At 38.3% G+C, this 25,979-nt stretch overlaps 1 protein-coding gene across 7 annotated transcripts; it reads left to right on the top strand.

Annotated features, from left to right (window-relative positions):
• The first annotated feature begins 443 nt into the window (after positions 1–443).
• LOC131062798 (pentatricopeptide repeat-containing protein At4g02750) lies at positions 444–25,979 on the top strand. Of its 7 annotated transcripts, XM_057996536.2 has the most exons (5): positions 444–3,035; positions 3,166–3,308; positions 24,982–25,120; positions 25,351–25,443; positions 25,557–25,979. In XM_057996536.2, exon 1 carries the CDS (start codon positions 615–617, stop codon positions 2,742–2,744), a length of 2,130 nt encoding a protein of 709 aa, XP_057852519.2. In that variant the 5' UTR covers positions 444–614; the 3' UTR covers positions 2,745–3,035; positions 3,166–3,308; positions 24,982–25,120; positions 25,351–25,443; positions 25,557–25,979. The 7 variants fall into 7 exon arrangements, with proteins under 7 accessions (XP_057852519.2, XP_057852522.2, XP_057852521.2 ...); XM_057996539.2 differs by having other exon boundaries at positions 444–2,740; positions 2,901–3,035; positions 24,982–25,979; XM_057996538.2 differs by lacking the exon at positions 24,982–25,120.

Below are 25,979 nucleotides of genomic sequence, written 5' to 3'. Positions count from 1 at the left end.
AATAAAAATAGAAATAATATTTTTTACTTTAAAATTATTATACATTATTTTGTTTAAAAGAAATAATCAACAATGTATGAACAAGTTTTAGACAAAAATTTGATATGTTTTTCTTGAATTACAATAGTTGTATAGAAGATGTCTACAAATGTAATCAATATAATCAAATTCTTTAACTTAATAAAATACTTTTTATTATAATTTATTTTTTCACATCTTACTACTTTAAATTAAATTACATTCATTTATATATTTTTTTCACCTTTCAAAATTTGTTCATTTATTTTATATTATAAATAAATAATTACTTCTCACAAAAACAATTTTAACTGACATTTTTTCCACCTTCCAATATATTACTCAAAAGTTATATATTTTTTAAATACTAAATTAAATGAAAAAAAAAAAAAATTACGAGAAGAGATTGCGTATGAGACGGAACCAAAACCACAAGCCAATTGCATTCAAAGCAGATTTTTTTTTTTTGGAGGATACGGGGAAACGGGAAAACGTTTCTTTAAGCGGAAACCAGAGAAATAAAACAAAAACTTGCTTACATAGAGTTATTTGAAACGGGGATAAAGAGATTGGATGAAATTTTGAAATAACAGGCAATGAAAGCAGTTTCCAAGCCGTGCGTGGACTTGAGATGGAAGCAGCAGAAGCACTATGCACTGCAAATCCAAAGCTACATTAAAATCACTCGAATATATCTAAGTTCAATTTCCAAATGGAATTCAAATTATAGAAGCAATGAAACTGTCATTTTAGACGTGGGTTCTCAAAATGCCAGGATTACAAAATATGCAAAACAGGGTAGAATTGAGGATGCACGCCAAGTTTTTGACAAAATGTCTGAACGAAATATAGTTTCATGGACTGCCATGGTTTCGGGGTATGTTCAAAACAGGAGAGTGGAGGATGCACGCCGACTATTTGACAAGATGCCCCAGCGAAATGTGATCTCATGGACTGCGATGCTGTCTGGGTATGTCCGCAGTGGACTAATCGAAGAAGCGAAATGCTTTTTCGACAAAATGTCTGAACGAAATGTGGTGTCGTGGAATATGATGATATCTGGACTTTTGCAGAAAGGAAGAATTGATTCTGCTCGCCAACTGTTTGATGAAATGCCAGAACGAAATGTTGTATCCTGGAATGCAATGATTGCTGCGTATGCCCGAATAGGGAGCATGGAAATGGCTTGCGATTTGTTTGACAGAATGCCTGAACGAGATGTCATCTCATGGACTTCCATGGTTGCAGGGTACTGCCAGAATGGTAGAATTGATGACGCTTTCAGAGTGTTTGGTAATATGCCACAGAGAAATGTAGTATCATGGAATGCTATGATAGCAGGATATGTGAAAAAATTGAGATTAAAAAATGCACGCGAACTGTTTGATGAAATGCCAGAACGAGATGTTGTATCATGGAATTCTATGATAGCAGGATACGTGCAGACGGGGGTGATAGAGGATGCACGGAAGTTGTTTGAGAAAATGCCAAAGCGAAATGTAGTCTCATGGACTGCAATGATTACAGGATATGTGTTGAATCAAATGAGTGAGGAAGCCCTCAAATGTTTTTTTCAAATGCTACTGACAGACATCAAGCCAGATCCAACAACGTTCACCACTATTCTGAGTGCATGTGGAAGCTTAGCTGCTCTACAGCTGGGGAAGCAGTTACAGAATTATATGATTAAGCTTGGGATACAGTCAGATAACTTCGTTGGTTGTGCTCTTATCAGCATGTATGCAAAATGTGGTTCTATAGATGAGGGTCGTCAGATGTTTGACAGTATGTATGAAAGAGTTCTGGTTTCTTGGAATGCCATGATTTCAGGATATGCCCAGCATGGCTTTGGCAACGAGGCACTGCAGCTTTTTGAGGAAATGCAACAGAAGGGCATGAAACCGAATGATGTCACCTTTGTTGGTGTGCTTTCTGCATGCAGCCGTGCAGGACTTGTGGATGAAGGCTTGCAATATTTTATTTCTATGGACAGAGATCATGGCGTCCCAAGAAGAGCAGAGCACTATGCTTGTATAATCGATCTCCTTGGCCGTGCTGGGTGTCTGGAGGAGGCCAATAAGTTTGTCTGCAAAGCTACATGCGAACCAAATTCTAGTATGTGGGGAGCATTGCTTGGTGCTTCTAGGATTCATGGCAACATAGAGCTGGGTAAACTTGCAGCAGAGCGGCTTTTTGAGTTGGAACCAGAAAACCCGGGAAGGTATATGCTTTTGTCGAATATTTATGCCGCAGAGCATAGGTGGGAAGCTGCGGCACAAGTGAGAAGAAGGATGAAAAATAGGGGACTTAAAAAGCTGCCAGGTTGCAGTTGGATTGAAGTATTGAACAGGGTTCACGCATTTCTTGTAGGAGATAGATCTCACGTAGAAACAGAGAAGATCTATTCAGCATTAGAGAATTTGGAAATACAAATGAAACAGGCAGGATACACACCCAATACAAACTTTGTGCTACATGATGTGGAGGAGGAGCTAAAAGAACACATTCTAAGTCAACACAGTGAAAAGCTGGCAATCACTTATGGCCTTATTAGTACGCCTAGTGGGACAACCCTAAGGATTTTCAAAAACCTCCGAGTATGCGATGATTGTCACACTGCTACCAAGTTTATTTCAAATATTACCAAGCGAGAAATTATCATGAGGGATGGCAGTCGATTTCATCATTTTAAGGATGGGGTTTGCTCTTGCAGAGATTACTGGTAATGCTAAGGAAATATAAGTAATAGTTGCGATTCATCTTGTTATCAATACTTTCAAATCTAGTGATGCAAATTGTTAGAACAAGCAAAGAGGTGGACAGAAAGCATCAGTGAAATCCATCTCTACAATATCCTGAGGATCTCTGGTTACCTCTCACAGATTTGTTCAACATATTGATTCAAAGGATCTTCTCAATGGTGTCTCACTGTGAAATGATCAAATTTCATTGAGCTTGGTTCAGTTCATCATCTAGCAGCTATAGATTATGGATTGCATAAAATAAGATATGGGCAGGTATTTCAGCTACCAATTCCATTCCTTCATTGCTATATACTCTTCCATACATTTGCTCTGGTTCTTGTTTCTTCTATTGTCTTTAGAATAAGTTTTAAAAGATCAAACATTTATGCGACTTCTCTCACAGGTCGTATAGCTAAATGGGTCATGTTGTTGAGTGAGTTCAACATCAAGTATGTAGACAGAAAAGCAATCGAAGGCAAGTTATGATAGATCAATTGGTTGAAGCAACTCTAATAAACAATCATCCACTGATTGTGGACTTTCCGGGTGAGTCCATCTTCACACTTAATGATTCATACATCTGGAATCTGTATTTTGATGGTTCTAACACCAGTCATGGAATAGATGCAAGAATCTTGTCTTTCACTCCACAGGGAGATCCAAAAGCTTTTAGATTGGGTTTTCTATGCACTAATAATATCAGAAAATATAAGGCCATACTCATGGGTTTTATAATAGTAGATTAGTAGAACATCCTACATCTCTGAGTCTATGGAGATTCTCAGCTCATATCAAACTAAGGATGGCAAACTGGTCCCCTATAAATGGATGGTCAACAACTTCAAGGAGTGCTTTACACACATCTAGTTTGAACAAGCACCCCGCCTCAACAATAAAGCAATTGACAACATGGCCACCATCAAGTCATTTTTGGATATGCCGCAAGAAAACCAGCACGGAGAATTGCTGATTAAGTAACTTCTAGTCCGTGCATACAATGCCCCAGACTCTAAGATTGTATGTGAATTCGTTCACAACTCTCCTTGGTACCATGACATTTACACATACCTCCATGATCAAATCTTATAACCTTACCTTTCACATACCCAATGCAAAACCTTTCTCCAATGCACAAACCAATTCACCATCCTTGGTGACACCCTTTATTGAAGGAGTTTTGATGGTACCTTACTACAATACCAAATTTCGAAAGAGGCTAATCTCTCACTCAAAGAATGGTCCTGACGAAGAAGCTCTTCAGAACAAGCTATTATTGGCTCACCATGGAACACGATGCATGCCAGTATGTTAAGTGGTGTTAGGCCTGTCAGCAACATGGAGATCTGATTCATGCACAATGACAAGCTTTTTAGCCCATTACTATTCCTTGGCCCTTTTAGCAATGGGTCCTCAATCTTGTTGGCAAGACTCACCCCTCTTCATCCATCACCCATAAGCTCATCATTATTGCAACCAAATATTTTACCAAGTGCTTCAAAGCTATTCTCTTATTTCATAGGCCAACAAATATCCAAGTTCATCCTCCATTATATCATTTGCCGCTATGGCATCCCCATTGCCATTGTTACCACAATGGTGAATTTTTCAATAACCATGATGTCTGGACCTCATGCAAGTATTTCCACATCTAACATCACTAGTCTACTCCCTACGATCGCCAAAGTAACGGTCAATCAAAGGCATCTAATAAAATCTTGCTCAAAATCCTCAAAAGATTGTCAATGATGTGGTCATGATTGGCACCTCCAACTTAATCCAGCCCTATGGGCCTATTGCTCTAGTATCTGCACATCCACTAGTGTGACTCTATACTTCCTAGTCTTTGGCTTTGAAGCTATCTTGCCAATCAAGGTAGAATAACCATCATTGTGCATCTCTTTGTGTAATCTCATTGATGATGAGTAGTACAAGATTGAATAGTTGCACAAGCTTAAACTACTTGATGAGAGTCATCTCATCGTGATTTTTGCAATCTTATTGAAATCATCTCCATAGTTATAGCAAGAAGAAAATAGATTGTGAGTTTGAAATTTGTGACCTTTGCTCAAAGAGAATCAATAGAACTGTAGAACACGGCAGTACTGCTGAGAGGGGGGTAGTGAATCAGTAGTACAACAACCTTTTAAGTTTTCTTTGCAACTTTAAACTCTTAGTGAACTTTAATCTGAAAAACTGAAAGATATAAAAATTGCAACAATTGAATCTGAAAAAGATGCAACACCAAAAGCACAACACACTAAATTTTATGTGTAAACCCAATGTGGGAAAACCATGGTGAGAAATGCCACTAGGATCTACTGTCCTAATCTGGCCGCACAGTCTTCACTTCAATAACAATGTTTTTTTAAGGGCACCAACCCTAAGGGGTCTTCAAACCCCTGTCAAAAGTGCACCAACGCTCCAATCCAAATCCTTTGAGCACCAACTCAAAGTTTTACAAAAGATCTCACTGCCACTAGTCACTTTTAGAAACAGAGATACAAATACAGTTTTTGACAATGTATTTCCTGAACAATCTAGAAATGTAATCAAATTCTTTCTCGTGAATTCAAAAACAAACTGTGTGTAACTGTATCAATCTGAATTTTAAATACTACAGATTCTCAGCAATACAAAACACAGAAGAAGAAATCATGTATTTTAATCTGTAGAAGAAGTACGGAGTCAAACAATCTGATCAGAATGCTTCTGTGTCTCTCTGGTGTAAATCTGCGTTTGAAGAACAACCTGAACACTAGAAAAGACCTGTGTGTCTTTATTAAAAATCTGCATACCATCAATGTTCTTCCAGAAACAAATAACCACTGCTGTATATCAAAGTTGAATTAAAAACTTTGGATGATATAATATAAATGAACAAAGATTATACCACTCATTATGAAAGAGCTGCTTCTAGAATTTCCAGCAACACTGAATCGCTTTCAATCTGTCTTCAAACGTTATTTTCCATACAGTACACTGTGAATGCACAAAACTCTCCTTATCGTACCATGATTATATTCATCATTGTCTCTGTATCATATTCAAGTTTGAACTTTGTTGCCCGCCCTGCACATTTAATCCCTAGTCGGCCTTTTATGTCGTGAATTTCACATCATCGCGGAAGTCCTTCACCTGCTGTAGTTCTTAAAAACCCCAATCGGCCGATAAACCTTTAGGTGTTGAGTCTTGTGTATGTCCTAAAAGGGGCCCCACCCCACATTATTGGGATATCGCTATATAACCAAAGTAAACCCATAAGCTTTGCTGTCGGTAAGTCTTGTCCCACCCAATATCCCAATCTCCGATAGTCCTATGTCAGTGAGTCCCTCACAAATAATATATCGGCTGATCGCACTTTAGGAGTTTTTCTGCACACACTTTCTTTGTTCAGCAATTCTCAAAGAACGGGACTATCCAATACTCCGATGGTGGCAATCCCAAAGCCAGTCACTTGCATTGTGACGTCAGCAGAGTGCCTTTACGTAATGAGCAATAAATAAGGCCATTAATAAAGGCTTTGTTTCAAATCCCAAAGCAGTACAACAGCCGCCAAAACTCAAGAATCAATTGCTCCAGGTTTTCATGTATCTGTCAACCTTGCTCATGGCATTTGCATTCGAGACTTTTGGGAAGTTGGAAGAGGCGCTCAAGCAGAAGCATAAAACCAGGTTCGAAAGGAGAAGCTCTCTTCGTTTAAAATTGTTCAAATTTGCAGTTTTCTTGTTGATAAAATAGTAGAAGCTTCTTTATTTAGCATTCATGAACTCTTGCTTTCCTCACTGCTCCATCTTGTTTTATCCCAACTTGAGCTTCCATCCTTTATTGGAAACCCTAGCATTTTTGCATTCAGTTTCAATGTCGCCCAAACCCTCTTAGCCCATAGAAAATAAATTGGATTGCATTAAAGACACAGAAGTCAGCCGTTTCACCATGCATGATATCCAAAAGAGGCTGCATAGTTCAGAGAAGTCTCCCATTTCACAAAAAGTTATTGAATTTGCTCTTTCTCAAGCTGGAGGCTACCCTTTTGCAATTGCATGCCCAAAACTAGTCCTCTCCTGTGTGCAGCATTACCACCCAGATTCGCAAGAAATTCGGGGTGCAAACCAAAGTTTAGTAGCCAAAATAAATACAAGTAACATCTCTCTTGCACTACACCTCCCCAAGAGAGAAGGGCAGATGGATTTATCCTTTCAGTTGGGATGGGAATACTTCCATAACTGGGTAGACTAGTGCCTAGACACAATTGCACAATGTTGGCTGAAAGTCCCTCGTTCTGGTAAATCCAGACTACTTTATCGGATAAAAACAGAGCTCTTCCGAGACGATATTGCTGATATCATTGTACTGTTGTGCCGTGTGGTTGGTAGATTGGGAACAAAATTCTTTGAGGAGTGGATGTGTCATTTTGTTCTCACCATCTATGATGATAAAAATCAGATTGTCTAGGCGAAATTGATATGTGACTCTCTCCATGAACAACTTGTCAAATTTAATGACAGGAAGCAATTTCATTTGTGCTCCGTGCTCTTCTATGTGATAGCTGCCGGGAGGATTTCCTGGCCAGGTTTGAGACAAGTTGGAAACCCTTTCGATGGTGCCCCTGTTTACAATTGTTTCCCTAGTTGCAGAAAAAAGAGGGTATGAGAAATTTCTCTCGCATCCATGACGCTTTCCTCATGGCAATCATTAAGGACATTGAAGGGAATCCTGAGAGAAGAGTATCAAAGGAAGCTATGGCCTTGATCCAAACTTATGGTAGTTTGTATGTTCAATTCAGGAGTTTCTCTTATCTGGGGGTCGAAGGTTATGAAAAAACCCCGCTGAAACTACCCAGGTATCCCTCTGATTACGTTGTGTTCTTAGAATTGTGTTGTCAGATGGCCTTTGTAAATATTAAATATGTTCAGATGAGAAAGAAGGGATATTCTTTCCCTTTGTGCCTCTCCCATTTTTCTTGTAAAATAATGAATCTGCAAGGTTCTTAGACAAACTTCTAGTTGAGTTAGGTCTCTCTTATCTGCCAATGAGAACCCATTTTGACAGTAAGGGGTATGTTAAAAATAATTTTTATGGAGCAGCCCATTATGTGCATGTGCCCAAGCTAGAGGACTTTTGGGAGGATTGCATTGATGAGAACGAAGTTTTCAGGAGAAGCTTTATGGGGCTAACCCTTAGCCAGATGCTCAATTTCAATGTTATCTCTATTGCAAAAAATGTTGTTGATGATGATTTAGACTTGGTCGACAATTCATACCAGAATGCTAGCTTACCCCCTTTTCAGTGGTCAAAGAGTGAAGAAGAAATGGATATCAAAGGTAGGACTTCACAAGTTGTGGATAGGTCACAAGCTTGGTTGGAGCATTCAATTAGAAGTCATTCGGGTTCCTCGTCACAAAAGGGAACACCAAAGGAAACCAGTACAATTGCCCAAGCTTCCCAAAGGGTGGTAGGTAAATCAACACCAAGAATCAGTATGCCTCAAGCAGATTCGCAGTCCGGTGGAGACAGTAACCCACCTGAAAAGAGCCAGAAGCTAAAATTTGTCTGTGAAATAGGTACTGTAACACCACCTAAGAAGAAGAGGACAGCTTTGCAAATCAATTCTAGCGAGGAAGACACTCAGTTTCTTCACCAATTGGGAGAGCAGAACCCGCTTGTTTCACTGGTTGATGATGTAGATCCTGAAGCCCCTCCTTCTGATGCTTCCTTGTTGACCCCTGCTACCACCATCAATACTTTGTTTGTCAAAAGTCCGACAAACCCTTCATCCACCCCATGGCTTAAAAAGGTGATTGAGAAACAAAAGAAACAATATTCACTGGCCACTGAAATCAGAATTGACACAGTAACACGCTTGTTAGGAGAAACACCAGAACCTAAAAAAGGCAAGGCAGATGGCCAGGATGATTGTGGATTCACAAACAGAGCACCATGTCTTAGAAATTGCTTATCCTAATGTGGATAAAATTGAGCAGGAAATCCTTGAAGAGGAGTTTAATATAAGCAGAATTGACATGGGGCCTGCTACAACAGAAGGAGACATTTATCATGCCTAACATTTTGTCGTTGTTTTGTCCAGAAGAACCAAAACTGCTGAAAGGAAGAATCAAGAGCTCACCCAATATGTAGATGCACTTACTTCCTTCATCTGATCTGCCTGGTCAGCTGAGAATCTCACCACCAGCTCTTCCTTTGGGATATCTATCACTGAATTTATCAATTCTGACAAGTTGGAGATTGTCAAGCGAACACAAGCTATAACTAAAGCAGTTGATGGCTGGGCTAGCCAGTGATCCTAAAAGGAATGACATTAATCGAGCATGGCTTGAGGAACTACGACACTCTCAATCAGATGATCAGTGTACATCGGGTCGAATCGCAAAGGGCAAAGAAAGAAACTGATAGATTAACCGTTGCTCTCTTAGAGATGTGGGAAGTTACTAAATTGCCTCAAAATGTTTTGATTGTAGAACATATCATTGAAAATTCTGATGTAGACAATGCCACTACTTGGATGGAGATGCTAGAATGGAAGCATTATGTTACAAATGAGCTCTGATCACACCTTACTGCTTTAATAGTCGAATACGGACCTTCGGCAAGATCTAAAAAGCTCCTTTGATACAACTGGCATCAACATACTTAGTGATGATGGAAAAGAGTTATTAGGAGGAGAAGTGGTGAGAAGAGCTTTTCGCCAAAAAGTAGAGGACAGCCTCTCCGCTACTAATGCAGGATCAAAGTCTCTTGAATGCCTAAAGGATGCAATGATAGTATTAAATTTTGTCTGTGAGGAGGTTCAAGATATCCTAGGAAAGATCACTGATGCAAGTCAGAAAGTTGCCAAGTGGAAAATCAGGGTCGAAGCCACAGCTGAACCTACGACAGAGAGCATATCACTGATTCTTTCGAATTTCAGGGCATATAGGAAAAAGCTAAACCCACAGGTGGCACAACAACAATAGGGCAATGTAATGGACACAATGGTGGAAGGTCAAGAAGTGGCAGATGATGATGTGGAGCTGGAAGACAAAGAAACAAATGGAGGCATGGTTGTTTAATTCTTTGCTTTCTAGTTAGTTGTTTCATTTCATTCTTGCTCATAAACTATTGGTCCTGGTGGATCGTTTATTTAATGGCTATGTTTAAGACTTTCGCTGTCTCCAAGAAGCCATAATGTTTGGTTAGTTTAAGTCAAACTATTTAATGATGGATTTGTTGGTGTACGTTTTATCATATACTGAACATTAGAATAAAATATCCAAGGATACTCTATCCTCTCTTGAACAAAATCACTACTTGTGCCAAGATTGCGAGAAAGACCACAAGGCAACTCCAAGGTCTATATGTGCAAACGGGCGACTTTATGTTGGATAGCTACCTTGGTTATGTATGCTGAAATACAAGGGGGACTCACGCTTGGGCTCGTTCAATTCACAATGGAGATTTATCATTTTGGGTTTTGGATCATGGATTTCAAGAAAACTGAAAAGGAGGTAAGGGTTTAAAACTTCTAATTCATTCCTAAGAATTCAAGAGACGGTAAAGACTAGGTGAAACTAATAAACAACACTTTGTTTCACCACTCTTGGACAACTACACAAAGCATGTGCAATCTTTTAAGGTTGTGCTCAAGATTTTCACACTTATGAATAATACCAACAATTGAACAATATTACTCAAAGTAGAAGTTAAGCATCCACATCAAAAGCTTAGGCTAACTTTACACATTGAATGAAAATCATCCATCCAACAAAAGTATGAGCAAAAGTTTCACCAATCTAAACTATCAAATCCTTCATTCATCTAACGTACATAAAATAAAATTTAAACTATGATGAGGGATAAGAACCATGCCAACTCCAAAATAAAAGAGGTAATCAGCATCAATTCGAACAATGCATTACTTTTTACTTTGGCAATTGTATGCAACAATTTACTTATCTCAACATGTTTTGCAACATGCTCCCATAATTTACAAATGAGGGGTTGAGCTCAATTTACAGGCTCCCCAATTACAATTCAATGGCCAGGATTGATTTCCAATCAACGACTGAGATTAAAACAACCTAACCCTAATCAAAGTTTCCCAAAATAAGTCAAATATCCGTCGGATGAGAGACAAGTGGCACAAGATGTTATTTTTAGGATTGCACCCCCTTCTCCTATTGAGAGGCAAAATGTTCAATGAACCTAGACGTGTTGACTTGAATTCCCCAATTTGTGTCGAAAAACTTGCGTAAGTATGGAAATTTGTCTAGAATACTCTTCTTGCCACCAATTTATGTTGCGCGTGGGAGCTTGTCTTTGACTCTTCAGAAATGAAATCCTTCAAGAAATCTAGAATTTCTTTTCATACTTTTGCCAAGTCTGAAGATTTTTCCTTCTTGATGCCTGGAGACTCTTTCAAGTGCCTTGAATTTGGAGAAGAATTTGATTCATGTGCTTGTCTTGTCAAATTTATTTCTTCCTGGCATGGCAGACTTGGATGAAGTCCAGCCAACCTTTCTTTATGCTTTAATCTTTCTTCCATGCCTTGGCATGCTTCGTGTCAATTTGTTTGCCCTTGGACTTTGAATGTTCTTGGACAATCATCCTTCAATTTGCCTTAATCTGTTTTATGCCTTGGAAAGAGTTCGGACAATCATCTCCTTGTGTTTGGTGGATTTGGAAAAGTTTGGACAGTCGTGAGCCTTCTTGTCTTTGGCAGATTTGGAAATATGATCAGACAATTTGTTTTCCAATTTTCCTTGATCTTGATTTATGGCAATCTTGGAAGAATACATGCCATCCTTATGCTTGCTTAGCAAATTTCCTCTTGGCAAGGCGGAATTTACACATCCTTGGATAAGTTTCAATTTGTGTCTTATTTTATTGGACAAACCTTGGCTAATCTTTTCCTTCCAAGGCGAACTTGGATTGCCCTATCTTCATGGATCAGATTTGGAGGTCTGATCACTAGGCTTTATTTATTCTTTCCATGTCATGTGCTTGGAAGATCATGTTAATGTTTTAGCAGCAGGAGATTTCATTATGACTGCGATGGTTTCTTCCTACACTTTAAGAGAAGCTGATGTGTAATGGCTTCCTTAATAACTGTCACCGACCTGCATGTATGACTTGCGGCTTCGTGGGAGCCTCATGCGTGGTGGCAGCGGTTTCTTTCCTCTTCACATTTCATCCGATATAAAGATTGTCTATGTGGCTTATGTAACGGCATATATGTAACTGCTGATAAGCTTATGGTGTCTTTTGGCCTTCCGTCTACCTCCAACAAGAGATATTTCGAGCCTTGTCTTCTCTTTAAAAGGCATGTTGCTGTTTGTGCTTTAGTGGGGGGTGAAGTTCTCAAGAGAGTCTATATTAATATGTGATCATCCGTGCTGACTGTAGTGTAGAAGCTTTCAGTTGTTCTGAGATGTTATCGGCTTATAGTGTTGATTGTTAAGTGTTAAGAATCTTGCTTAAATCATTGCTTGATTACGCCTGAGAGCATTGTATCAGATTTGTGTCTTTTAATAAAGGTTGATTTTTGGTGTGGCTGGGTTTTTCACCCTCAAGTGGAGGGTTTTCCCAGGATAAAATTCTGTGTATCTTGTTCTTGTAAGATTTTCTAAGTTTCAGATTGTTGTGTCTTACCTTTCTGGTTATAACATTAACATGGTATCAGAGCCAGGTCTGAGGCCGTCTCCCTCACAGGAAATCTCAAGATTCTGGGAGGGTTGCTTGTTTATTGTTTGGTGTTATTCAAACTATGTTTTTTTGAAGACTACACCTTTCTCTAAGCTGCGACTTCATTTCTTCCTATTTCGGATTTCTTGAGCGACCCTGCAAAACTCGACGGGATCTCTGCAATGTGATTTATCTGGGTATCACATTGTGTGAGGTCCACTTTATTGTTTTGGAAGACCTTAATGCATACCTAAATATTCTTGATATAAAGAACAGTGTTGGAGGAGTCTTATGAGAAGATAGGACTCAACTACAGGACTAACTCAATGGGAACCGGCTATAAAGAGACAAGTTTCTTTTATGTTTGAATGATGTTCATGAATTTTCATAACATTGGAATAGTGAATCATTATTTCTATTTGTGCTTGTTATTATAGGTGGAGGCTACACATGTTCTAGGTGCATAGCATGTGTTTGTGAACTTCCAACTGAATGCTATATCTGAGCATCATTTGAGCTATCATTATGTTTCATACTGTTGGAAGTGTCGGTCACTCTATTGATGGGAGATCTGGAATTGGGGTATGCTCCAACATACTTCTTGACCGCTACAACATTAAAGATATTAAAATTGAGACAAGAGGGCTGTCCCGGTGAGAGGGAGCCTAACATTTCAGCTTCAGAGGGAGCCTGGCTTTTCAGCTTCAGAAGGAGCCACATCATCATGAAGATTTTGTTAATGCATTTTTCTCTGTGACGGAGAAATTTGAGGTGCAAGCCCTTGTAATGCATTTTTCTCTGTGACGAAGAAATTTGAGGTGAAAGCCCTTGTAATGCATTTTTCTCCGTGATTGAGAAATTTGAGGTGCAAGCCCTTGTGATGCATTTTTCTTTGTGACGGAGAAATTTGAGGTGAAAGCCCTTGTAATGCCTTTTTCTCTGTGACGGAGAAATTTGAGGTGAAAGCCCTTGTTGCTCTTTCCACTCATGGGAGTAGCCATAGTGGATGCCATGTTGAGAGACTCCATGACAACATCACGTTGAGTGACTCTGTGATGAGAGCTTGTGTTTATTTCACACATGGGAGTAACCATGGTGAACATCATGTTGAGTGAATCCATGATGCTATCACGTTGAGAGAATCCGTGATAAAGTTTTGCTTTTTACACATATGGGTTTGTCATGTTGAGAGACTCCATGACTTGAAAATCTATAAATGATATCTCCTTTGCTAAGAGGGAGTGTTAATGTTTTAGCAGCAAGAGATTTCATTATGACTGCGATGGTTTCTTCCTACGCTTCAAGAGAAGCTGATGTGTAACAACTTCCTTAATAACTATCACTGACCTGCATGTATGACTTGCGACTTCGTGGGAGCCTCATGCGTGCTGGCAGCAGTTTCTTTCCTCTTCGCTTTTCATCCGATACAAAGATTGTCTATGTGGCTTATGTAATGACATATATGTATCTGTTGATAAGCTTATGGTGTCTTTTGGCCTTCTGTCTACCTCTGACAAGAGATATTTCGAGCCTTGTCTTCTCTTTAAAAGGCATGTTGCTATTTGTGCTTTAGTGGGGGGTGAAGTTCTCAAGAGAGAATCTATATTAATATGTGATCATCCATGTTGACAGTAGTGTAGAAGCTTGCAGTTGTTTTGAGATGTTATCGGCTTATAGTGTTGATTGTTAAGTGTTAACAATCTTGCTTAAATCATTGCTTGATTAAGCCTAAGAGCATTGTATCAGATTTGTGTCTTTTAATAAAGGTTGATTTTTGGTGTGGCTGGGTTTTTCACCCTCAGGTGGAGGGTTTTCCCAGGATAAAATTCTGTGTATCTTGTTCTTGTAAGATTTTCTAAGTTTCAGATTGTTGTGTCTTACCTTTCTGATTCTAACATTAACAGATCATTCTCCAAGCCTTCTCTTTTTATTATCCAACCTGATTGCTTGGAAGTTTAGACAGTTTGTTTTGCTTTATTCCTCAATGAATTTGGATAACATTCTTCCTTAATCCTGGTAGGGCAGACTTTCTTGAATCTTGGACATGAATGATTCGTTCTTGGAAGATTTTTTGTCATTCCTTCTCAGGTGGACTTAGAAGACAAGAGATGTTCTTCTTTGTGGGCGAATTGTAATATGCTAAGACATATTGCTTTGTCTTTGTGCTCATCAAACTTCCAATCTGCTATCTTTTAATTCGCTGTCTATGATGAACTTGGATGAGTCTTGGACATGTCGAACTTATTGAGTGCTTCCTTCAACTTTTTGGAATGCTTTGTTTCCTATCTCCATGCGAATTTTGTTGTCTCTATCTGAAGTCTAATAATCTGATCAAGTTCTATCATGTTTGGAAGTCGTTTACTTTGCCCATCCTTGGCGAATTTTGGATATAGGCTTATGTTCCAACTTTGGCGAACTTGGATGATGTCTTGACATGTTCATTGCCAACTTGGAAGGTGGATTTGGATGAGAATTTGAACATGTCTAGGCAGACTTGGCAAAAGACTTTGCCATGTGCTCATGCTTTGTTGCCTTGGACGAACTGTTGTGAGGTATTCACACATCGCCTCATCGCAAATGGGGACCCCCACTTTTATCTTGCTTCCTAGGTTGTGTTTGGGTCTTTTGCTATTAGCCTTTGCATTAGAGAAGCATAGGCGCTTAAAATGGCCAGGAGTCAAGTGAATAGCCTTGTGTGAAATGTGAAGTAAGTGAGTAAGTTTATAGGGTTTGCATGTCATGCCGGTTAATCAGGAGTCTAGTTAAAAAGTTGAATAAAATTGCTAATAGTGTCAATCCAAGAGTTCAAGGTTGTAGGTAAGCTCCAATTTGTTTTAATTTTCCCTTGAGTCTTTTGCTTAAGAATTGGTGTAAGTATGAGTTTGAGCAATTGAATGAATTATTCCAAGGATTGAAATCTTGTGCAATGAAGTGATTGATAAGCTCATTTGTAATCCACCTCATCTCTAAGTCTTCTCTAGGTTTTAACTTCATGACTCACACTTTTGAAGCGAACTTCATGTTTGAAGGATATGGAGCGAACTTCATGCTTGGAGCTTCTTCATGTTGGAGTGGAAGAATGAAGGAAATTGCCTACTTCACGATCAAACACTCAAGAGCAAGCTTCATGAGTTCACCATTTCAATTAAAATTCCTACTTCATGACTTGCCTCCTTGGAGCGAAATCCTTACTTCATGACTTCATGTAGAGGAGCAAAATTCATACTTCACGACTTGAGCAAGTGGAGCGAAATTCACACTTCATGACTTCACCTTTTGGAGTGAATTCTTAACTTCATGAATAGATGATCTCAAGCGAACTTCATGAGTTGGGGTATTGGAGAGAATTTTACCTTCAAGGCTTCATAAATGAGATGGAAGATAAGGAGATGAAGGAAATTTAGAATCACTCACTTCATGTTGAAGCATTCACAAGCAAACTTCATGAGTTAGCATCTTGGAGCGAACTTCATGACTAGCCTTCTTGGAGCGAACTTCATGATTTCACCCCTTGGAGCGAACTTGAACTTCATGAGTTGGACTTTAGGAGCAAAATTCATGAATAAAGAGATTGGGCCGATTTACATCTTCAAGTCTTCATGAGTAAAGTTGGGAATAATGGGATGAAGCAAATTAGAGAACATGAACTTCACGAATTCAACCTTTGGAGCAAAATCCTTACTTCATGACTTTGCATAGTGGAGCAAAATTCACAACTTCATGAGTTGCTTTTCAGGAGCGAAATTCTCACCTTCATGAGTTGCCTTCCAGGAGCGAAATTCTCAACTTCATGAGTTGTCATCTTGGAGCGAAATTTTGCAACTTCATGACTTTGCACTTTGGAACGAAAATCATACTTCATTAGTTGGGTTTTGCAAGTGAACTTCATGATCTCACAAGTTGGAGCGAAATCTATACTTCATGAGTTTAGCAAGTGGAGCGAAAGTCATACTTCATGAGTTGGGTCTTGCAAGCGAACTTCATGATCTCACAGTTTGGAGTGGATTTCATGTTTGAAGCAACTTCATGAGTTGGAGTGATGGAGCGAACTTCAGGTTGGAGACTTTTGGAGTGGATTTCATGTTTGAAGCAACTTCATGAGTTGAAGTATTGGAGCGAACTTCAGGTTTGAAGGGTTTGGAGCGAATTTTGCATTTGAAGTAACTTCATGAGTTGGAATATTGGAGCGAACTTCAGGTTGGAGAGTTTTGAAGCGGATTTCATGTTTGGGAAAGACCAGCAAGCCTAGCAGCAAAGGCAATGGAAATAAGACTTCATGTGCACACTCCCTTAGAGCAAAAAATGCAACTTCATGAGTTGCCACTTTGGAGCGGATTTTGCAACTTCATGAGTTGCCATCTTGGAGCGAATTTCATGTTTGGGACATTTGGAGCGAAGTTCATACAAGTCTACTTCATGAGTGGATGGTTAGGAGTGAATTCCATTCAAATGAACTTCATGAATCAATAAAATGAAGCCAACTTTATACAAAATGCACTTCGTGATTTGGAAAATTGGAGCGAATTTCACATTTAGAGTAACTTCGTGACTTCAAGGTTTGGAGCGAACTTCATGTGTTGAGGATTTAGAGCGCACTTCATGAGTCAACAATTTAGAGCGAGCTTCATGTTTAGGAAGTTTGAAGCGAACTACACAAGTCAAGAAAATGGAGCTAGGTTCATACTTTATGAATCAACAAATTGGAGCGAATTTCATGTAAAGGTGAACTTCACGAGTTTGAAAATTGAAGCGACTTCATGAGTTGTGAGTTTAGAGCAAACTTCATGAATCCACATAGATGAGCGAATTTCATGAATTCACCTAGGGCAGCAGACTTCAAGATTCATGATACAACAGCCAACTTCGAACTTCACCTTTGAGCCTTCATGAGCGAAATGGGAAGTAAAGGAATGAAAGAAATTTGAGGACACTTACTTCATGATCAAACAATTTGGAGCAAACTTCATGATTTCACAATTTGGAGTGAACTTCAGGAATTGAGCTACGTCAGCGAACTTCAAAAATGAAGACACATGAGTGAATTTTATAAATCAAGCTTCAAGAGCGAATTTCAAGTGAGTGAACTCTACTTCATGTGTTCCCAGCTGAAGGCGAAGGTGCAAGATTGGCTACATGAAAACTACCTTAAACTGATTTGAAGTTTGGAAAGAGTCATTTTGGGTTAAACTCATATAATGAAGGAGAGTAAGTCCAAAGACAAGGACAACTTCATGAAAATCAAGGGTGGAGTAAACTTCAAGAGCTCCTCTCTAAGAGCGAAAAGCAACTTCAAGTGTCCCTCCAGGAAGGCAAATTCTCTTTATGTGCTCTTATTAAACCTATATCTCAAGTGTATTTGATACTTATTTGTTTGTTTTGCAGGAGATGGAGAAAGAAATAAGGAGATCACACAAGAAGCATTCACTTACACAGAGGCATGATCTACAACATCAATGACATGAAGGGAGTCGCAGGAGAAGGAATTCCGAAGGAGAGACAATGGTGACATCAGAAGTTCATCAATACTTCAAAACTACTTTAAACTGATTTGAAGTTTGGAAAGAGTAATTTTGGGTTAAGCTCATATAATGAAGGAGAGTAAGTTCAAAGACAAGGACAACTTCATGAAAATCAAGGGTGGAGTAAACTTCAAGGGCTCCTCTCTGAGAGTGAAAAGCAACTTCAAGTGTCCCTCCAAGAAGGCGAATTCTCTTTATATGCTCTTATTAAACCTATATCTCAAGTATTTTTGATACTTATTTGTTTGTTTTGCAGGAGATGGAGAAAGAAATAAGGAGATCACACAAGAACCATTCACTTGCACAAAGACATGATCTACAACACCAATGACATGAAGGCAGTCGCAGGAGAAGGAATTCCGAAGGAGAGAGACAATGGTGACATCAGAAGTTCCTCAATACTTCTAAACTAAGATTTTACCTTGCACTTCCATGATCAAGGCATTCGAGAGGACAGTTTCAGAAGAGTTAATCAAAGTTAAAAGATCACCGTCATCATCTTTGAAGCTAGATAATGTTGAGTATCAAGAGATATTCTTTCATGATAATCCATCAAACCTACAAAGTGCGAGTTGAAGTGGCATCCTAGTCATCATTTACCAATCAGGGAAGGTCTACCTTAGCATGTCTTGATTCAATGTACCAGACTCACCAGTGTTTGCACAAACTCCGAGGCACCTACCCTTGTTGTTTATTGGTTATCATAAATTGTTGTAATCATTTTATTGGCCGAATTGAGTTTGTTGTAACAAACCCTAATTAGGGTTTCATTGTAAAATCTTGGCCATTGATGGAGATTCAATCTTGGCTGTTCATTGTAAATGAGCTCTCTATATAAAGCTCAGACTCTTCATTTGTAAAGGTTAATAGTTAATAGTTGGCTAATAGGGAGTAGAATAGTGAATAGCTAGAATAGCAATAAGAATAGAAGTTAGAGTAGGAGAAGGCAAAGATTGTTGCCAAACATTGTTGTAGAGAACAAGTGATTTCATTGAAGTTATGGTGAATTTGATTCGTTACTTCAACAACTCGCATGGTGTTTGCTTCTCAATTTGCTTTCATGTTTATTAGATTAAGTGGAGTAATATGTTGGATGTATTTGTGTGGGATCCGTTTTGTTCGTACCACTAGCCTCTTGCTGATTGTAAGTGTGCCTTGTGTGGTCAACTGGAATGATATGAGCCTGACTTCGAATCGTTCTGCACTCATTGTGATGCAGCCATAACCGGTAAAACCCTCAAAGAGAATCAACCAGCTTATGCAGCAAGAGTAACACAAGGAAAGCAACAAGAAAACATAGCAAGATTACAGAAACAAATCGTATTATTGCCTTAGAACTTCCGGCAACCAACCAGTTATCACCATACAATCATCATGAAACATCCGGTAGTTAACCGGTTACATGCAGGCTTCAAGCCAAATACAATCCAACTGGGACTCTAAAAATCAACCGGATCACAAAATGCGAATCTCAATCCTTATTCTCAATTCTATTACCTCTGCCCCTACAAATGATTACATAGTGCCATATTTATACCCACCAGAACATATCTAGGTCGGCCATAAAAGATTATATTTACCAATGCAGGAAAATGAAACGTGTAACTAGGTCGGCCCTAATAATTAAAGAAATCTTTCTGGAAAATAACAACCAAGAAGTGCGGTTCAGCAGGAAGGTCGGTCAAACGCCAAAGAACATTGAACAAGACCCAAAAATAGATCCACGCACCAAGAATAGCTCTGGTAATGAAGGAAAGTTAACCGATAAGCACAAAAACTGTCCCAGAACCCAGAAACAGTCAACCGGGAGCAATAACTGTCCGGAAAAGAATCCAAATGGACTGAAATCTGGAATTAAGCACATGAACTAGCATGGAAACTGAAAATAGGATCTGCAATGAAAAGCAAGCAACTACCGGTACCAACCGGTAAGAACACAAAAAACTGCACACTGAACTAAACAAGAACTAAACTGAAAGGAAATATTTTTGGTTGATGCAAAATTGCTCAGAGACCGGGGATGCTCCTGCATCACATTGCTTATGCATTAACTTGAATGGTGATCAATGTTTGATGGTATTGATTCGAACATCTTTGAAACATCCTTAGAAGATTTCATTGAGCTTGAATCAAATTGTTCAAGTTGATGGTGAGACCTCGCTCGGTAGGATTCCATCTAATCATTTACTCATCTTCCTACATTCTTAGGATTAGAATAGACTTTCTCAACCCTTTCCTTTTGCCATTTTTTTAAACTCAAGCTAGTTTAGGACAAAAAACATCACCATATTGTAACATCAGATGATCAAGTTCCAACAAATCAAGCATTCAGGCATTCAAATGTAAGTCCCCTTGTGATACCAGCAATCACATCAACCAACAGAGCTTATCCACACGTAGTGACCCTACATTCATGAACCTTGGAGTCTTCTCAAGTGATCCTAAAGCTAATCTTCAGCTTTTGATAGATTTTGTGTAAGAGAGCATAAGATACTTTTGGGTATTTTACTCTGTGTTCGCATGTGCATAAAAAACACATCAACACGAACTTTGGACAATCACTTTCCAACTTTCTTGACCTCGTGTAGGAGTTTGACTAACTCTTGCCATGGGTTAGTTGACTTAAGGTAGGAGTTTATCATGTGTCTGACAATTTTACTTGCCTAGCGGATTTCATGCTTCATTGGATCTTCCTTGTGTTAGGGTGGACTTGGATAATCTCTTTCCAAACTTTCTTTGCTCTTCCTTTGGCGGACTTGGAAGAAGCCTTGCCAACTTTGTTTTGATCATGCTTAGGCGGGATTTGAGGATGTCCAGACATGTTTTTTATCATCCAATCTAGGCGGTGTTTGGAGTGCATTAGCCAAGGGCGGACTTTGTCTCTCCTTGGGCATGTTTTTTGGGGCGGATTTGCTTCTTGCTTAGGGAATTTTCCTCGACACTTAAACCAAATTTTGAAATTTTATTCTCCAAGGTATCAACACTCAGCCAATTTTTCTGAATTTTATCCGTAACCAAAGGTAGGAGTTTGATGAACCTCTGCCATGGGTTACTTGACTGAAGGTAGGAGTTCGCCATGAGCATGCCAACTTTGTTTGCACATAGGCAGAGTTTGAAGAGTCTTAACCATCCTTCCAACATACATAGGCAAACTTGAATGTTTCCATGCCATGGGCGGACTTGAGGATGGCTTGGCCATTCCAGTTGATGTGCAATCTTCCAAACTTCTAGACAACCTTTGTTTGCCATTCCTTTCCTTGGGCAAATTTTTCATTTGGACAACCATGTGCCATTTTCCATGCTTCTAGACAAGGCGAATCCTTTGTCTACCATTCTTGCAAAAACACATGAAAATTCCATATTATTTTCAGGTTTTAATTCTGATTTATAATCCTCTTTTTTGAAAATTTCACTTTCAGCTTGTCAAAAGGTTAAATTTTTGCAAAAAAGCAGACAAAAAGTGAAGGATCTGGTCAAGAAATTGATAAAATTGAAAGAAATAAGACATAAAGGTAAGAAAATTCAGTCGGATTGAATCTTTGAATGACTGGAATTTACCTTCAACTCTGAAATTTTGTTGTAAAATCTAAAAAAAGCACCTAATTTCTTGATTTCAACACTTCAAAGAATTTTATTCTGGAAAATTTCTCTTAAAAAATTCAAAATTTACAAATTTTGAGAGAAAACTTCTTCTCAATTGCTCTCCAAATTCTCAACCTAAATAATGAATTGTGAAAATGAGTTGGTTGAAAATATATAGAGTCTAGGATTTCTTACACATACTACTATAGAGTGTCATCTTATTATATTTATGTTTTCTTTGTATGTGTATATGCCATATATCTAAGTCTAAATTTCATTGTAAGGTAGTGAACCTTCCCTGAGGGTTGTAGTCTTCTGGGTCAATGTAATTTGAGCTGTGAGCTCTAAGCAGTGTTCCTGAATGCATTTGCATTCCCCATTGTAATATTTACACATACTACTGCAAAGTGTCATCTTATTATGGATAGTGTTTTATTGTTTGTTTTTTTCTTTTTTAATAATTTTTTATTTTTTTTTATTTTTTGAAATAATTCTGAGTGTTGAAAAATAATCATTGAAAATAATTTTAATTTATTTCATGTGCCATTTTATTTTCCAACTTACTTTACACTTTCATGCCTCAATTTATTTATTATTTTATTTTATTTTTTTTTCTTCCAGCATGGTCTAACCTCAAGTAGGAGTTTAACTAACTCTTGCCAAGAGTTAATTGACCATTGGTAGGAGTTTACCAAGTGTTGGACATTTTTGCTTAATCATAAGGTGAGCCCGACTTAGTCTTGGACAACTTTCTTATGCTCTGGCGGACATTGATCCTGCCTAAACATCTTCCATACTTGACATCCTTGGGCGAATTTGACTGATCATCTGCCATTCCATTTGTCTGACTTTGAACCTTGACGAGCTTGTCTAAGCATCTGCCATTTTTACTTCTCCAACTTAGGTGAAATTTTCAATGTGCCATACCCAAACTCTTCCTCTATACTTGATCAACAATGTTCATATTGATACCATGCTGATTCATCTGGAATAAAACCCTAATTAGGGTTTCCACTCCGCTTTTTGCACTTGGAGACCTCATTTTTCGAAATCTGAGAACATGGGCACTGATAATATGGCTGATCTCCTAGAACAAAACCCTAATTAGGGTTTGGATTTTGCTTTTTACCCTTAAAGACAATTTTCAAAATCTGAGAACATGGGTAGTAATAATTTGGCATGAAGATCAATAACCTAATCTCGGAAAAAAGCAAAAATTTCAAACCCTTGCATTTTATACTTAGAAGCAAAATTTCTCAAATTTGAAGACATGGGCAGGATTGATATGACCTAAAGAACAAAACCCTAGTCTCAGAAAAAAGAAAAAATTTGAAGCCCTGCTTTTTATACCTAGAGACAAGATTTTCAAATTTCGACAAAAACCCTTATGCCACTTTTAAAAAAGCAGAAAAAACAAAAATTTCTAAATATAGCTGGTTGTCAGAAATGACCCAAAGCAATTGCGATCCTCATCCTTCGGACCTTCTGAGCACTTTGACAACATTCATACATGATTTTGAGCATGATTTCTCAACTTGGCTTGGGATGAATTCTCAAAAACTCTAACTCCTCATTTGCAAAAAGATTGGTGATTAGCAGTTGTGATGCCAAAGCAAAACCCTAAAAAGGAAAAAAAAAAGGGGCTCCCCATTTGCAGTGGGGCGATGTGTGAAAAAGGTCACAATAGGATGGAACCATGGTAAAGGGTTCCGGATTTTGGGAGTTTTGAATGCATAATTTACAGTAGACAGTAATTTTGCAGATTTTGTGAAAAACTGAATGGAATTCTGTCTAGAGGAGACTTTGAGCTGTTTCAGTTAGGATTCTGATCTATGTTTGATGCTATCATCAATTATTATATCTGAGTGGTTCATTGAATGTTGCTAAATGAGTTCTTGATTTAGACTTTGTGCTGTGTTGAAGGATTATTTACTGCATTATTGTGAATCTGCATCAGATATCATGTATATTGCTGCTGCTGTTTTTTTATATGGTAATCATTCATTAGTATAAATCTGTGTATCTATGCTAGTGGATGATTAGAACTTGAAAACTATGGTGATTGATCTTTATACTTGGTTATAGAGGTCAAAGTAGTTATTTTTATCCATCTTTCTTTATTCTGTAAAGTTTGTCTTTCCTGCTTTCTGGTCAAAAGCATACCCCAAATTTATATCATAAGAGGGAGCTGTACCTCTAAAATTCAGAGGAAAGTTGCAGAAAAACAAGCAACTTCTCCAACTGTTGATTAATAGTTTGTTCCTTAGTTCAGGGCTTGGAGTCATATTGTTATATTTTAGAGGGGAACAAAATCTGTTAACCAACAAGCTTCCACAAATTTCTTTTGCCAAAATCGAACTTTAAAAAGGACCATGTTCAGTTGTATGGTTAGAAATCAGTTTATAACTGCCCAACCATCAAACCAACTAGAACTTGTAACTTTTAAATTTTTTTGTTAATAAAGTAACCAATGACAGTTACCATCGGTTCTAACTGATCCACCAGAAGTTATATCAATATAACTCGATATATATAAATGATAAAAGCAAACAATAATCTGCTCTGTGAACAATTATACTGCTGAAGTTTGAACCGACTTCAATCACAAAAAAATAAATAAAAAGACATGAGTCCAATCTGACATTGACGTGAGGATCCAACACAGTAGCGTACAAAGACAAACATATTCAGAATTGAACCCAGCATATATGCAGAATATAATCAGATTTAAGGTAAAATCGCCATCATGCCTTGACATACTTTTAACTGTTATGATCATCAAATGTGGCTAAAAGAATCTGAAAGAATCTGTGTATACTTCTGTGACAGATGAATACTGGAGACATCAATGACAAATCCGAGGCTAACAGGAACACTCTAGATCATGAAACAAAAGGGAAGTTTGAACTGAATTGGTTAGGCCTCTATGTCATCATTGCAAAATATGGGTCAGGATTTTATCAATTGGCCACTCAGCTACTCAAGAACTTGAAATGTGTATGTTGCCAATTAGTCTTAATGGAGATTGTATGATTTACATTTGTCTTAAGTTGCAGACATGTGTGAATCTCAACAATAGAGGATATACAGAACACTTTTTTGGCCTATTTGACCCAAAATGCTCAATTGAAGTTGTCATGGATGGAAATACTAATCTATTCACTAATATAGGTTCACCAAAAACTGGAACTGACTGCAACACAAGATTTAAATGGAAAATGTCCTGTGACTTGCCAATGCAAAGATGGTTAAGGGACTGTAACTTGAATTTCACAATGCCATTGTGACCTTTATAGAACATAGTTTTGGATCTGTGTCATTGTACCTTGATGACTGTGGCTGCCACTGGATCCATGACTACTTGGCTAGATGAAGTACAACATGGCAAGACAGTAGTTTATCACTCACTGCATGCTGAATCGTTTTCCCCTGTTGTGCAGGATTAGTGAGAAGAGTTGTAATGTAAGCGCTCCTCTTTTCCAATTTGTGCTCACCCATAAGTAAGGAGGCCGCAACGATCATGTATAGCTATGCCTTCTTGACCAGGAGGTACTACTGTTCATTGGAGCATAGCTACAGGTTGGTGTCATTCTCGTTTAGGAGCTGGTGTTTGCCTCATCCTTAAGAAAGAAAAAATTCCAAGGAGCAATCTAAAGCAAAACTATCTTAGATGACCAATATTGGCTACAAAACTCATCAGTTTTAGTGGTCATAGTACTACTGCAGCTAATTCAAGAAATGTAATAGGATTGAGTTCCAGTTGGGGTCCTTTGTTTTTGTGGCTCAAAGGCTGATTGTTTCATTCTCAGGTGGGTACAATTGGTCTTCCTTTTCTTTAGGTTGTGCAACAACATTCTCAAGTTCCCGTTTGCAGTTCCAAACATGGCATGGGGCATCTACAGGTTGGTATTTTGAACAAGTGTTAACATTGGCCTGAACATACCTTGTTAAATGAACACTAACAGTATATAGTTGTAATATACAACATTTTTTGACATTCTGATTTATGTTGAAGGACTGAGTCTTGGGATATTCAAGTAAGCATGTTCCATTAAGTTCATTCCATTATGGGTAAGCAAGTGTGGCGGTTTCCCTTCTAGAACAGTTTTGTTTCCCTCCAGTGTTGGCATGAAGTAGAAATTTTAAAGGAATGCAGGTTGGTGGCTCCAGTGTAAATGACCTTGGCAATTGTAAGGCTGATTGCTTCACAGTACAGGTGCACACACTTAATTATGCTCACAGAAAGAACTGTAAATGCTATCTTTCTTATAGCATTAACTTGAAATTCATAATTTTCATTATGCAGTAGGAAATTAAACTCATGGTATGTGTTACATTTTAAGCTCTGTTGTGGGTGATGTAACATTTTTGATGGCTTATTGAGGTAGAGCAGTTGTATGCTCACCAGGTATGGGTTTCTTATTTTTTGCCTACAACT

This window comes from Cryptomeria japonica, chromosome 9 (genome assembly GCF_030272615.1).
Source record: "Cryptomeria japonica chromosome 9, Sugi_1.0, whole genome shotgun sequence".
NCBI lineage: Eukaryota > Viridiplantae > Streptophyta > Pinopsida > Cupressales > Cupressaceae > Cryptomeria > Cryptomeria japonica.
The sequence above is the reverse complement of the archived record's forward strand: the minus strand, read 5'-3'. Positions and strand labels throughout refer to the sequence as shown.